We start from the raw sequence: 13,898 nt of genomic DNA, 5'->3' as shown, positions 1-13,898 counted from the left end.
TAGAGATCTTGTAGGTGTTTGTCTCTGTCTGAGGGGTTGGAGCAAATGCGGTTATATCGTAGCGCTTGGCTGTAGACAATGGATCGAGTGGTATGATCTGGATGAAAGCTAGAGGCATGTAGGTAGGAATAGCGGTCAGTAGGTTTCCGATATAGGGTGGTGTTTATGTGACCATCGCTTATTAGCACCGTAGTGTCCAGGAAGTGGATCTCTTGTGTGGACTGGTCCAGGCTGAGGTTGATGGTGGGATGGAAATTGTTGAAATCATGGTGGAATTCCTCAAGAGCTTCTTTTCCATGGGTCCAGATGATGAAGATGTCATCAATGTAGCGCAAGTAGAGTAGGGGCATTAGGGGACGAGAGCTGAGGAAGCGTTGTTCTAAGTCAGCCATAAAAATGTTGGCATACTGTGGGGCCATGCGGGTACCCATCGCAGTGCGGCTGATTTGAAGGTATACATTGTCACCAAATGTGAAATAGTTATGGGTCAGGACAAAGTCACAAAGTTCAGCCACCAGGTTAGCCGTGACAGTATCGGGGATACTGTTCCTGACGGCTTGTAGTCCATCTTTGTGTGGAATGTTGGTGTAGAGGGCTTCTACATCCATAGTGGCTAGGATGGTGTTTTTAGGAAGATCACCAATGGACTGTAGTTTCCTCAGGAAGTCAGTGGTGTCTCGAAGATAGCTGGGAGTGCTGGTAACGAAGGGCCTGAGGAGGGAGTCTACATAGCCAGACAATCCTGCTGTCAGGGTGCCAATGCCTGAGATGATGGGGCGTCCAGGATTTCCAGGTTTATGGATCTTGGGTAGCAGATAGAATACCCCAGGTTGGGGCTCCAGGGGTGTGTCTGTGCGGATTTGTTCTTGTGCTTTTTCAGGGAGTTTCTTGAGCAAATGCTGTAGTTTCTTTTGGTAACTCTCAGTGGGATCAGACGGTAATAGCTTGTAGAAAGTGGTGTTGGAGAGCTGCCTAGTAGCCTCTTGTCCATACTCCGACCTATTCATGATGACGACAGCACCTCCTTTGTCAGCCTTTTTGATTATGATGTCAGAGTTGTTTCTGAGGCTGTGGATGGCACTGTGTTCTGCATGGCTGAGGTTATGGGGTAAGCGATGCTGCTTTTCCACAATTTCAGCTCGTGCACGTCGGCGGAAGCAGTCTATGTAGAAATCCAGGCTGCTGTTTCGATCTTCAGGAGGAGTCCACCCAGAATCCTTCTTTTTGTAGTGTTGGCAGGAAGGTCTCTGTGGGTTAATATGTTGGTCAGAGGTGTGTTGGAAATATTCCTTGAGTCTGAGACGTCGAAAATAGGATTCTAGGTCACCACAGAACTGTATCATGTTCGTGGGGGTGGAGGGGCAAAAGGAGAGGCCCCGAGATAGGACAGATTCTTCTGCTGGGCTAAGAGTATAGTTGGATAGATTAACAATATTGCTGGGTGGGTTACGGGAACCATTGTTGTGGCCCCTTGTGGCATATAGTAGTTTAGATAGCTTAGTGTCCTTTTTCTTTTGTAGAGAAGCAAAGTGTGTTTTGTAAATGGCTTGTCTAGTTTTTGTAAAGTCCAGCCACGAGGAAGTTTGTGTGGAAGGTTGGTTCTTTATGAGAGTATCCAGTTTTGAGAGCTCATTCTTAATCTTTCCCTGTTTGCTGTAGAGGATGTTGATCAGGTGGTTCCGCAGTTTCTTTGAGAGTGTGTGCAAACTGGATACAATTAACTTAGGCTTGAATAGAGACTAGGAATGGATGAGTCATTACACAAAGCAAAACTATTTCCCCATGGTATTTCTCCCTCCCACCCCACCCCCCACTGTTCCTCTGATATTCTTGTTAACTGCTGGAATTAGCCTACCTTGCTTGTCACCATGAAAGGTTTTCCTCCTTTCCCCCCCCTGCTGCTGCTGATGGCTTATCTTAAGTGATCACTCTCCTTACAGTGTGTATGATAAACCCATTGTTTTATGTTCTCTGTGTGTGTGTGTATATACATCTCTCCTCTGTTTTTTCCACCAAATGCATCCGATGAAGTGAGCTGTAGCTCACGAAAGCTTATGCTCTAATAAATTTGTTAGTCTCTAAGGTGCCACAAGTACTCCTTTCCTTTTAGTATGTTCTTGAACAGCATCAGTGCAATTAGCATGGTACAGAGCAGAGGAGAAATGTTCCCTGGCTCGCAAGATGGTAATAAAGTAAGAAGGAAAGCAAACAAAACACTCAAAGCTCTGCATGGCCCTATGCTGGAGCTGGATGCAGGGCAGCACCACATTCTTTTGTTGTGAGTGAATCCTGTCACCTGAGTTGCTGGGAAGTTAGGTCTGTAATGATTCACAGGGGAGCCTGCTCCTGTGGTGGTGAAGGTGCAACATGAACCGAAGAGACAATGGGGCAGCTCCTCGCACCCTCGGAAGTTTGTTGAAGATTGCTGAAGTTCACCCTCTGTGCACCCAGCTTCTCCATCAGGGCATTTCCATTAATGTGACTGAACTGGGCCTGCAGCAGGCCCTGCTTCACAGTCTGCTCCCCCGCATAACAATTTGCTGATTTGCTGTTACTGAGCGTGCAAATATCTGCTGTAGCATCCTCACTTGGAATGACAGTGTGCTCCATGCTGTTCACGGGAGGCAAATCGGAAGCGAGAAATGGGCAGAATCTGTGTGTAGGGAAAACCTGGATACACAGGAGGGTCAAGTAGTTAGAGGCAGGGAAGAAGAGGTGCAAAATCAGGGATGGGTAGTGTGATGGGGTGTCTTCCCCATTCTGGCATGCAATGGGTTTGTAGAGCCCTAAAGAGCCTGCATAGGAAGCAGCCAAAAAGAGAGGGGCTGTGAGAAGCAGCCAATCAGGGCCCAGCAGGCCCATATAAAAAGAGACACAGACAATGCAAGGCTAGTTTCTCCCTGGAGCTTAAGCACGGAGGACTAGGTGTCTTGCAGATAGAGAGAAGCTAGTACCCTGGACAGAGCTGTGTTGGGCAGGAATGGGGAGTAGAGGGAGCTCCTGGCTGGTTGCTAGGACTGGTATCCTGATGCAACGGTGAAGAAGGTGCTGGGACCACAAGGAAGTGGCCCAGGAAAATGTATTGAGGAGTTGAAGAGGATGCAGTATGTTGCTGCCATCTATGGAGTCCCTGGGCTGGGAGCCAGAGTAGAGGGCAAGCCTGGATCCATCCCACTTGCCACCGGGTAAGTGGCTGGATAGTTGACTGCAGGGCCTCCAAAAGGTGGGGAGCACAGATTGTGACATGGCTGGAGGGCTGTCATGAAGAGGATGCTGCGGTCCTTGGAGTGATGTAGGTTTGAGAGCAGACATGATGGTGGGCGAGACACCATTGGGAGAAGATGTACTGACTTGCAGTACTAATCCCCGAGATAGCCATCAGGGGGCACCAGTGTGGTGAGTGGAGCCCCCATCACAGGTAGGGTTGCTAATTTTGGTTGGCCATATTCCTGGAGGTTTCATCACGACATAATCTTCAATTAAAGATCATCATAGGACTGGAAGGGACAGTGAGAGGTCATCTAGTTCAGTTCCCTGCACTCATGGAAGGGCTAAGTATTATCTAGACCATCCTTGACAAGTGATTGTCTAACATTCTCTTAACAACCTCCAATGGTGGAGATTCCACAACCTCTCTAGACAATTTATTCCAGTGCTTAACCACCCTGACGGTTAGAAAGTTTTCCTAAGGTCCAACCTAAACTGCCCTTGCTGCAATTTTAGCCCATTGCTTCTTGTCCTATCCTCAGATGTTAAGGAGAACAATTTTCCTCCCTCCTCCTTGTAACAAACATTTATGTACTTTAAAACTGCTATCATGTCTCCCCTCGGTTTTCTCTTCTCCTGACTAAACAAACCCAATTTTTTCAATCTTTCCTCATAGGTCATGTTTTCTAGACCTTTAATTACAGGTTTCAGAGTAGCAGCCATGTTAGTCTGTATCCACAAAAAGAAGAGGAGTACTTGTGGCACCTTACAGACTAACAAATTTATTTGAGCATAAGCTTTCGTGAGTTACAGCTCACTTCATCGGATGCATCATTAGACCTTTAATTGTTACTCTTCTCTGGACTTTCTCCAATTTGTCCATATCTTTCCTGAAATGTGGCACCCAGAACTGGACACAATACTCCAGTTGAGGCCTAATCAATGCAGAGTAGAGCGGAAGAATTACTTCTTGTATCTCCTGCTAGTACATCCCAGAATGAATTTGCTTTTTTTTTTGGCAACAGCGATATGTTGACTCACATTTAGCTTGTGATCCACTATGACTACCAGATCCCTTTCCACAGTAATCCTTCCTAGGCAGTCATTTCCCATTTGGATGTGTGCAACTGATTGTTCCTTCCTAAGTGGAGTACTTTGCATTTGTCCTTATTGAATTTCACCCTATTTATTTCAGACCATTTCTCCAGTTTGTCCGCATCATTTTGAATTTTAATCCTATCCTCCAAAGCACTTACAACCCGTCCCAGGTTGGTATTATCTGCAAATTTTATAAATGTATTCTTGATTCCATTATCTAAATCACTGAAGATATTGAATAGAACTGGACCCAGAACCAATCCCTGTGGGACCCCCTTGTTATGCCTTTCAGCTTGACTGTGAACCACTGATAACTACTCTCTGGGAATGGTTTTCCAACTAACTATACACCTATCTTGTGGATGGGGGAAAGCAGTACATGTGGTGCTGTCTCACATGACTGTCTCATAAACAAACTAGTTGCTAGTACCTTCAGCAATCGCATCTCACACGCTTTTGTAATTTACATTTTTACATTCTATTTTTTTTTTTATTTTATGACACAAGTTTATTCTTCAGGCTCATATGCATACCAAGGCTGACTGATTTCCTGAGTTGATGTCAAAACTTCCCCATTAGCGGATCAAAAGAAACTGAAGATCGCCTTTGTCACTGTTATTTTGCTTGTCTATGCTGTACCCTAATGCTTTTTCATATCACCACTTTTGTGTGTAGAACTTGGTTCCCAAATTCTCTCTGATGGACAAAAGGACATAGATGGTTTTGAGAATCCCACTATAACATTCAATGCTATTTTAGACTTCCAGTAACATATGGTTCTCCTCCCACACACACACACACACACACACTTTTTAATTTGAAATGTATTAAAAATTCTTATTTCTGTAAGAAATCCTGCAAACACTGAACCACACACTATTCTTCTGTTATTTCATTTGCTGCATATATACATGTCAATTTTTCTGCTGAATTGTTTAAATTTCTAATTGCAGATTTAATTTTATAATCTTTTATGTTTGCCGCCTATTTTGTTCTGATACATTCCAGGGATGTTCTTCATTCTGACATTGACTTTTTGTCGTTTTTGCCAAAATCAAAGACATTTTTACATGAATTACTCTGTTACTCCTTTGCATTGGTTGAGCAGGGGCCTAATGTTGACCTCACCTGGTTTACCCTGTGGTGAAACTGAAGTGCCTCGTCTCCCCATCGTTTTTAATGGAATAGCTAATGGCTGCTAGCTACCCCCCAGTTAAAAACACACCTTGTTAGCAGTGAGGCCACAGCCTATAAGGGTGACTCGGGTGTTACGTGCACTATTACTGTTCATGTCATCACAACTGTGATACTGGGGTAATACTGCTCCTTTGCTATCAGAGGTATGCGCCTCCCCAGCGCTGAGGCCTCCAAGTTGTGCAGGTGACAGAGCGAACCAACTTTGGCATTTTAAATTAAAGGAATTAATAGGCTTCCCCCCACTTCAGTTTCCCTTATTCCCTCCCCTTTGCTGAATACGGGCTTGTCTACATGGACACATGCTTCACGATCCCCCTCCCACCTCCGCCCACCCCTGGAGCGGGGCCGGGCCGGGCCGGCCGAAGTTGCTCGCTGTGACGGGGGAAGCCCCCCGCGGAACCCGCTACCTGCCGCAAATTAGACCGGAAGCAGTTTAATGTTACACCGCCCCCTCTCCGAGCAGGGCTGCTCCGCAACGGGTGCCGAAGGTTGGACGCCGGGCTGTCCCGCCGCGTTCCCGAAGCTCACGTCATGCTGTGGCCGCGCCTGCGCTGGGCGTGGCCCCTCCCTGCAGCGGGGCGGAACCAAGTTGCTCAGGGCGCGGGGGCTGGGGGGGCCGGTTTTGGAGAGGACCGCGCCCCCAGGAGTGCTGGCGGAGGCGGGGCCCGATGCAGGAGGCGGCGGCGCGGAGCCTGCGGCGGGTCTGGGAGAGGCTGCGACCCCTCGCGAAGAATAGGACGCTGCGGTACGGGGTCCCCATGATGGTGAGTGGCGGGGGGTGGGGCCGGCCGGCACTGCGTGCTGAGGCGAGCCGAGCCGAGCCGAGGGAACGGGCTGCGCGCGAGGCCGCCCGCGACCCCGCTACTGGGAGGTTCCGCCCGCCGGTACTGAGGAGCCGCCCCCCTGCCCAGGCCGCGTCTGGGCGGGGGCGTTACCGGTTCGGTTCCCGGCCCCGCCGCTCCGGTCTCGGGGGAGAGCCTGGCTGAGGCCGACGTTGCCACGCTCGGGGCCTCGCTCCCTACTGCCGCCGGGACGTGCCCGGCTCACGGGGCGCTGTCTCCGGGCCCCTCGCCTCCACTCGGGGGCGTTTCACGCCGAGCCCCGCTGCGAGCAGACCGGTGGCGGGGAGCGCTGGGGTCCCCTTCTCCGCTTGCCAGTGCGCGGTGCGGAACCGGGTCGCTGTGGCGGGGCCCTGCCTCCCCGGGCCGAGCGGCTGCTGTCCGCTCCCGCTGCGGAGAGCGGACAGGCCCCGCCTGAGCGGGCTGGGTCGTGGCGTGCTCCTGCTCGGCCAGCGGACACGGGGAGACGTTAACCGGGGCGGGCAAAGCCCGACTCGTTTGTAAAAGCCTTTCCGAGCGCGCTGTTCAAAGGCTGCGCTCTTGGAAACTTGGTTTGTTTAAATCAGGCGTTTAGCAGATGGGGTTGCTGGTGTTCCTTCGTACGTTCACGTACAGCCTTACCTACACCTACAAGAAATAGGCTGATTTAGCTGCATCGCTCAGGGCTGTTAGGCACATAGGCCAGCCCAACCCCCACTATAGATGCTGCTAGGTTTATGAAAGAGCTAGTTACCACCTCTCAGAGGGTATGTCTACACTACAAAATTAACAAAAAAAAGGAGTCCTTGTGGCACCTTAGAGACTAACCAATTTATTTGAGCATAAGCTTTCGTGAGTTACAGCTCCCTTCATCGGATGCATTTGGTGGAAAATACAGAGCAGAGATTTATATACACACACACAGAGAACATGAAACAATGGGTTTATCATACACACTGTAAGGAGAGTGATCACTTAAGATAAGCCATCACCCACAGCGGGGGGGGGGGGGGAGGAGGAAAACCTTTCATGGTGACAAGCAAGGTAGGCTATTTCCAGCAGTTAACAAGAACATCTGAGGACTGGTAGGGTGGGGGGGGGGAGAAATAAACATGGGGAAATAGTTTTACTTTGTGTAATGACTCATCCATTCCCAGTCTCTATTCAAGCCTAAATTAATTGTATCCAGTTTGCAAATTAATTCCAATTCCGCAGTCTCTCGTTGGAGTCTGTTTTTGAAGCTCTTTTGTTGAAGGATAGCCACTCTTAGGTCTGTAATCGAGTGACCAGAGAGATTGAAGTGTTCTCCAATTGGTTTTTGAGTGTTATAATTCTTGACATCTGATTTGTGTCCATTTATTCTTTTACGTAGAGACTGTCCAGTTTGACCAATGTACATGGCAGAGGGGCATTGCTGGCACATGATGGCATATATCACATTGGTAAATGCGCGGGTGAACGAGCCTCAGATAGCGTGGCTGATGTGATTAGGCCCTATGATGGTGTCCCCTGAATAGATATGTGGACAGATATTCTTCTGGCTCTGTCAATCTGGGTATTTTTCTGACAGAGCCAGAAGAATACCCAGAAGTCACCTACTACAGGACAGGCCCAACAAAGAAAATAACACAACGCCACTAGCCATCACCTTCAGCCCCCAACTAAAACCTCTCCAACGCATCATCAAGGATCCACAACCCATCCTGAAGGATGACCCATCACTCTCACAGATCTTGGGAGACAGGCCAGTCCTTGCTTACAGACAGCCCCCCAACCTGAAGCAAATACTCACCAGCAACCACACGCCACACAACAGAACCACTAACCCAGGAACCTATCCTTGCAACAAAGCCCGTTGCCAACTCTGTCCACATATCTATTCAGGGGGCACCATCATAGGGCCTAATCACATCAGCCACGCTTTCGGAGGCTCGTTCACCTGCGCATCTACCAATGTGATATATGCCATCATGTGCCAGCAATGGACAGTCTTCATCAACTATAGGCTAAGCAAGTGCAGAATGGTGGTAAATGTGCATTTGGACATTTAAAAGTGCACTGGTGCAGTTTACTGACTCGGTTAGACTGCGGTGAAACCAATATTCCCATGGTTATTGCTACTTGCTGTGTGCTTCACAATCTCTGTGAGAGTAAAGGGGAGACGTTTATGGCAGGGTGGGAGGTTGAGACAAATTGCCTGGCAGCTGATTACGCGCAGTCAGACACCAGGGTGATTAGAAGAGCACAGCTGGGCGCCCTGCACATCGGAGAAGCTTTGAAAACCAGTTTTATGATTGTCCAGGCTACGGTATGATAGTTCTGTTTGTTTCTCCTTGACGAAAACCTGTCCCCTTGGTTGACTCTACTTCCCTGTAAGCCAACCGACGTCCCCCCTTCGATCATTGCTTTCAGAGGCAATAAAGTCATTATTGTTTCAAAATCATGCATTCTTTATTAATTCATCACACATATAGGGGGGAAACTCGCAAGGTAGCCTGGGAGGGGTGGGTGAGCAGGGAAGCACTGGATGGACTAGTGGATGAGGGGAGGACAAGGCCACACTACAGTTCGAAACTTATTGAATGCCAGCCTTCTGTTGCTTGGGCGGTCCTCTGGGGTGGAGTGGCTGGGTGCCCATAGCCGCCTTGGGCGTCTGGATGAGGAGGATATGGAACTTGGGGAGGAGGGCAGGAGGTTATACAGGGGCTGCAGTGGAGGTCTGTGCTCCTTCTGCCTTTCCTGCAGCTCCGCCAGACGTCTGAACATGTCAGTTTGCTCCCCCATTAGACTTGGCATTGCATCCTCCCTCCTCTCATCATGTTCCTCCCTCCTCTCATCGCGTTCATTTAACACTTTCTTGGTCTCTGTCATTGTTTGCCTCCACACATTCTGCTGAGCTCTTTCAGTGCAGGAGGACTGCATGACCTCTGAGAACATTTAATCGCAAGTGTGGGGTTTTGGTTTTTTTGCCTTCCAATCCGCGCTAGCCTCTGGGTTGGAGCTGATGGGGGAGCGTAGAAACATTTGCAGCTGCAGGAGGGGAAAAAAGGAGAGTAGCATTTAAAAAGATACATTTTAGAGAACAAAGGGAAGACTATTCACCTTACATAGCACATGTGCTTTTGGTACAATGTTGCATTTTGCCTCTTATATTGAGTGCCTGCCGGTTTGGTGTGAGACATCACACACGCTCGGCTGGGCAACAGAATTTGGCTTGCAGGCAGCCATGGTAAGGCAAAGGGTTTTGGCTTCTTCAACATTCATAACGTGGGAACGGTTTCAAATAGCAGCGCCCTCCTTTCCCATACCAAGCAAAGCCCGTTGGGTTGGCTATTTAAAAGGAGGGGCTGCAGTTTTAGGGTGAATGTGCAGCACAACCCAGTCCCCACCCCACCCAATTCTCTGGGATGATTGCTTCACCTTCACCCCCCCCCCGCCCCTCAACCACGTGGCTAGTATCAGGGAAGATTCCTGTCAGCCAAACGCGAACAGCTCAGCACGAACGGGGACCTCCCCCTACCGGGTGGCTAACAGCAGGGATGATTTCTTTTCAGCCATAGGCAAACAGCCCAGCAGGAACAGGCACATCTGAATGTCCCCTTAAACAAATTTCCCATATTTGAACCAGGTGACCATGAATGATATCACCCTCCTGACGCTAACACAAAGAGATAAAGAACAGATGTTGCTTGAATGCCACCAAAGCCTGGGCCCATTCGCTGCAATGCTTTGTTCTGCAATGATTCCAGACTACTCGCTACTGGCTTGGTGTGGTAAGCATCCTACCATGGAGGACAAAATAAGGCTGACCTCCCCAGAAACTTTCTGCAAAGGCTTTTAGAGTACCTCCAGGAGAGCTTCATGGAGAGGTCCCTGGAGGATTTCCGCTCCATCCCCAGACATGTTAACAGACTTTTCCAGTAGCTATACTGGCCGCAAATGTATCTCAAGTCTTCAGGGCAAATTAATCATTAAACTCGCTTGCTTTTAAACCCTGTATTATATTTACAAAGGTGCTTTCTCTGGCTTCATGGTCCAGGAGCCCGCCTTGGGAGGGTTGGGAGAGTATTGGCTCCAGGGTGATGAACAGTTCCTGGCTGCCGGGAAGAAGGGATTCGCCGCTTGCCTGCTGTGTGCTATCCTCAACCGCCTCCTCCTCCTCGTCCACAAAATCCTCATTCCTGTTGCGTGAGACTCCCCCCTTGCAGGTGTCCATGGACAGTGATGGGGTAATGGTAGAGACACTCCTTAGAATTGCATGCAGCTCATCATAGAAGCAGCATGTATGGGGCTCTGACCCGGAGCGACCATTTGCATCCTTTGTATTTTGGTAGGCTTGCATAGCTTCTTAATTTTCATGCAGCACTGCTGAGTGTCCCTGTTGTAGCCTCTGTCCATCATGCCCTTGGAGATTTTGGCAAATATATTGGTATTTTGTCTTTTGGAATGGAGTTGTGCCTGCACGGATTCTTCTCCCCATGCAGCGATCAGATCCAGTACCTCCCGTTTGGTCCAGGCTGGAGCTCTTGCGATTCTGGGACTCCATGGTGACCTGTGCTGATCAGCTCGCCACACTGGCCAAACAGAAAATGAAATTCAAAAGTTCCTGGGGCTTTTCCTGTCTACCTGGCCAGTGCATCTGAGTTGAGAGTGCTGTCCAGAGCGGTCATAATGGAGCACTCTGGGATAGCTCCCAGAGGCCAATACTGTCAAATTGCGTCCACAGAACCCCAAATTTGACCCAGCAAGGTCGATTTTAGCGCTAATCCCCTCGTCAGGGAGGAGTACAGAAATCGGTGTAGAGACAGATTCATTGTGGCTGAAAGGAACCACCTAGAAGCATCTACATAGACATTCTTTGCAAGAACAACGGGGAGTCCTTGTGGAACCTTAGAGACTAACAAATTTATTTGGGCATAAGCTTTTGTGGGCTAGAACCCACTTCGTCAGATGCATGGAATGGAAAATACAGGAGCAGGTATAAATACATGAAAAGATGTGAGTTGCCTTACCAAGCGTGAGGTCAGTCTAACGAGACAATTCAATTAACAAGAAGATACCAAGGGAGGAAAAATAATTTTTGAAGTGGTAATGAGAGTGGCCCATTTCAGACAGTTGACCAGAAGGTGTGAGTAACAGTAGGGGGAAACTAGTATTGGGGAAACTAGGTTTAGGTTTTGCAATGACCCAACCACTCCCAGTCTTTATTCAGGCCTAATCTGATGGTATCCATGTTTGCAAATTAATTCCAGTTCTGCAGTTTCACGTTGGAGTCTGTTTTTGAAGTTTTGTTGTTGAAGAATTGCCCCTTTTAGGTCTGTTATTGAGTGATCAGGGAGATTGAAGTGTTCTCCTACTGGTTGTTGAATGTTATGATTCCTGACGTCAGATTTGTATCCATTTATTCTTTTGCGTAGAGACTGTCCGGTTTGGCCAATGTACATAGCAAAGGGGCATTGTTGTCACATGATGGCATATATCACATTCGTAGATGTGCAGGTGAACGAGCCCCTGATGGCGTGGCTGATGTGGTTAGGTCCTGTGATGGTGTCGCTTGAATAAATATGTGGAGAGAGCTGGCATCAGGGTTTGTTGCAGGGTTTGGTTCCTGGGTTGGTGTTTTTGTTGTGTGGTGTGTAGTTGCTGGTATTTGCTTCAGGTTGGGGGGCTGTCTGTAAGCGAGGACTGGCCTGTCCCCCAAGGGCTTGTCCTTCAGGATAGGTTGTAGATCCTTGTTGATGCACTGGGGAGGTTTTAGTTGGGGGCTGTAGGTGACGGCTAGTGGCATTCTGTTACTTTCTTTATTGGGCCTGTCCTGTAGTAAGTGACCTCTGGGTACCCTTCTGGCTCTGTCAATCTGTTTCTTCACTTCAGCAGGTGGGTATTGTACTTTTAAGAACACTTGATAGAGATCCTGTAAGTGTTTGTCTCTGTCTGAGGGATCGGAGCAAACGCGGTTGTATCTTAGAGCTTGGCTGTAGACAATGGCTCATGTGATGTGGTCTGGATGAAAGCTGGAGGCATGTAGGTAAGTACAGTGGTTAGTAGGTTTCCGGTATAGGGTGGTGTTTATGTGACCATTGCTTATTAGCACTGTAGTGTCTAGGAAGTGGACTTCTTGTGCAGACTGGTCCAGGCTGAGGTTGATGGTGGGGTGGAAATCATTGAAATCTTGGTGGAATTCCTCAAGGTCCTCCTTCCCATGGGTCCAGATGATGAAGATGTCATCAGTGTAGCGCAAGTAGAGTAGGGGCATTAGGGGACGAGAGCTGAGGAAGCGTTGTTCTAAGTCAGCCATAAAAATGTTGGCATACTGTGGGGCCATGCGGGTACCCATCGCAGTGCCGCTGATTTGAAGGTATACATTGTCCCCAAATGTGAAATAGTTGTGGGTGAGGACAAAGTCACAAAGTTCAGCCACCAGGTTTGCGTGACATTATCAGGGATACTGTTTCTGATGGCTTGTAATCCGTCTTTGTGTGGAATGTTGGTGTAGAGGGCTTCTACATCCATAGTGGCCAGGATGGTGTTTTCTGGAAGATCATCAAAGGATTGTAATTTCTTCAGGAAGTCAGTGGTGTCTCGAAGATAGCTGGGAGTGCTGGCAGCGTAGGGCCTGAGGAGAGAGTCTACATAGCCAGATAATCCTGCTGTCAAGGTGCCAGTGCCTGAGATGATGGGGTGTCCAGGATTCCCAGGTTTATGGATTTTGGGTAGCAGGTAGAATACCCCCTGGTCAGAGCTCTAGGGGGGTCTGTCAATGTAGATTTGTTCCTGTGCTTCTTTAGGGAGTTTCTTGAGCAGATGGTGTAGTTTCTTTTGGTAATCCTCAGTGGAGTCAGAGGGTAATGGCCTGTAGAATGTGGTGTCAGAGAGTTGTTGTCTCGGAGCCTCTGGTTCATATTACGACCTATTCACGATGACTAGAGCACCTCCTTTTTCAGCATTTTTTATTATAATGTCAGAGTTGTTTCTGAGGTTGTGGATGGCATTCTGTTCTGCATGGCTGAGGTTATGGGGCAAGTGTTGCTGCTTTTCCACAATTTCAACTCGTGCATGTCAATGGAAGTACTTTATGTAGAAGTACAGTCTGTTGTTTTGACCTTCAGGAGGAGTCCACACAGAATCCTTCTTTTTGTAAAAAGAAAAGGAGTACTTGTGGCACCTTAGAGACTAACAAATTTATTAGAGCATAAGCTTTCGTGAGCTACAGCTCACTTCATCGGATGCATTTGGTGGAAAAAACAGGAGAGATTTATATACACACACACAGAGAACATGAAACAATGGGTTTATCATACACACTGTAAGGAGAGGTTTCAGAGTAGCAGCCGTGTTAGTCTGTATTTGCAAAAAGAAAAGGAGTACTTGTGGCACCTTAGAGACTATGCTCTAATAAATTTGTTAGTCTCTAAGGTGCCACAAGTACTTCTTTTCTTTTTACTGTAAGGAGAGTGATCACTTAAGATAAGCCATCACCAACAGCAGGGGGGGGAAGGAGGAAAACCTTTCATGGTGACAAGCAGGTAGGCTAATTCCAGCAGTTAACAAGAATATCAGAGGAACAGTGGGGGGTGG

The 13,898-nt window shown here is 48.3% G+C and overlaps 1 protein-coding gene across 2 annotated transcripts in view; it reads left to right on the top strand.

Moving 5' to 3' along the window:
* Positions 1 to 6,035: 6,035 nt before the first annotated feature.
* The window catches only part of LOC119856659 (cytochrome c oxidase assembly protein COX16 homolog, mitochondrial), a 59,513-nt gene continuing 51,650 nt past the window's right edge, over positions 6,036 to 13,898 (top strand). Inside the window, exon 1 of one of the 2 annotated variants that reach the window (XM_038404461.2) lies at positions 6,036 to 6,266. In XM_038404461.2, the coding sequence (XP_038260389.1) occupies positions 6,171 to 6,266 (96 nt within the window). In that variant the 5' untranslated portion in view covers positions 6,036 to 6,170. The remainder of the gene's footprint in view (positions 6,267 to 13,898) is intronic. The other variant, XM_043517486.1, reaches the window with a different exon arrangement.

The sequence above is a fragment of the Dermochelys coriacea genome, chromosome 6 (genome assembly GCF_009764565.3).
Source record: "Dermochelys coriacea isolate rDerCor1 chromosome 6, rDerCor1.pri.v4, whole genome shotgun sequence".
NCBI classification, from domain to species: domain Eukaryota; kingdom Metazoa; phylum Chordata; order Testudines; family Dermochelyidae; genus Dermochelys; species Dermochelys coriacea.
Note: the sequence above shows the minus strand (reverse complement) of the source record. Positions and strands in the feature narration are given on the sequence as shown.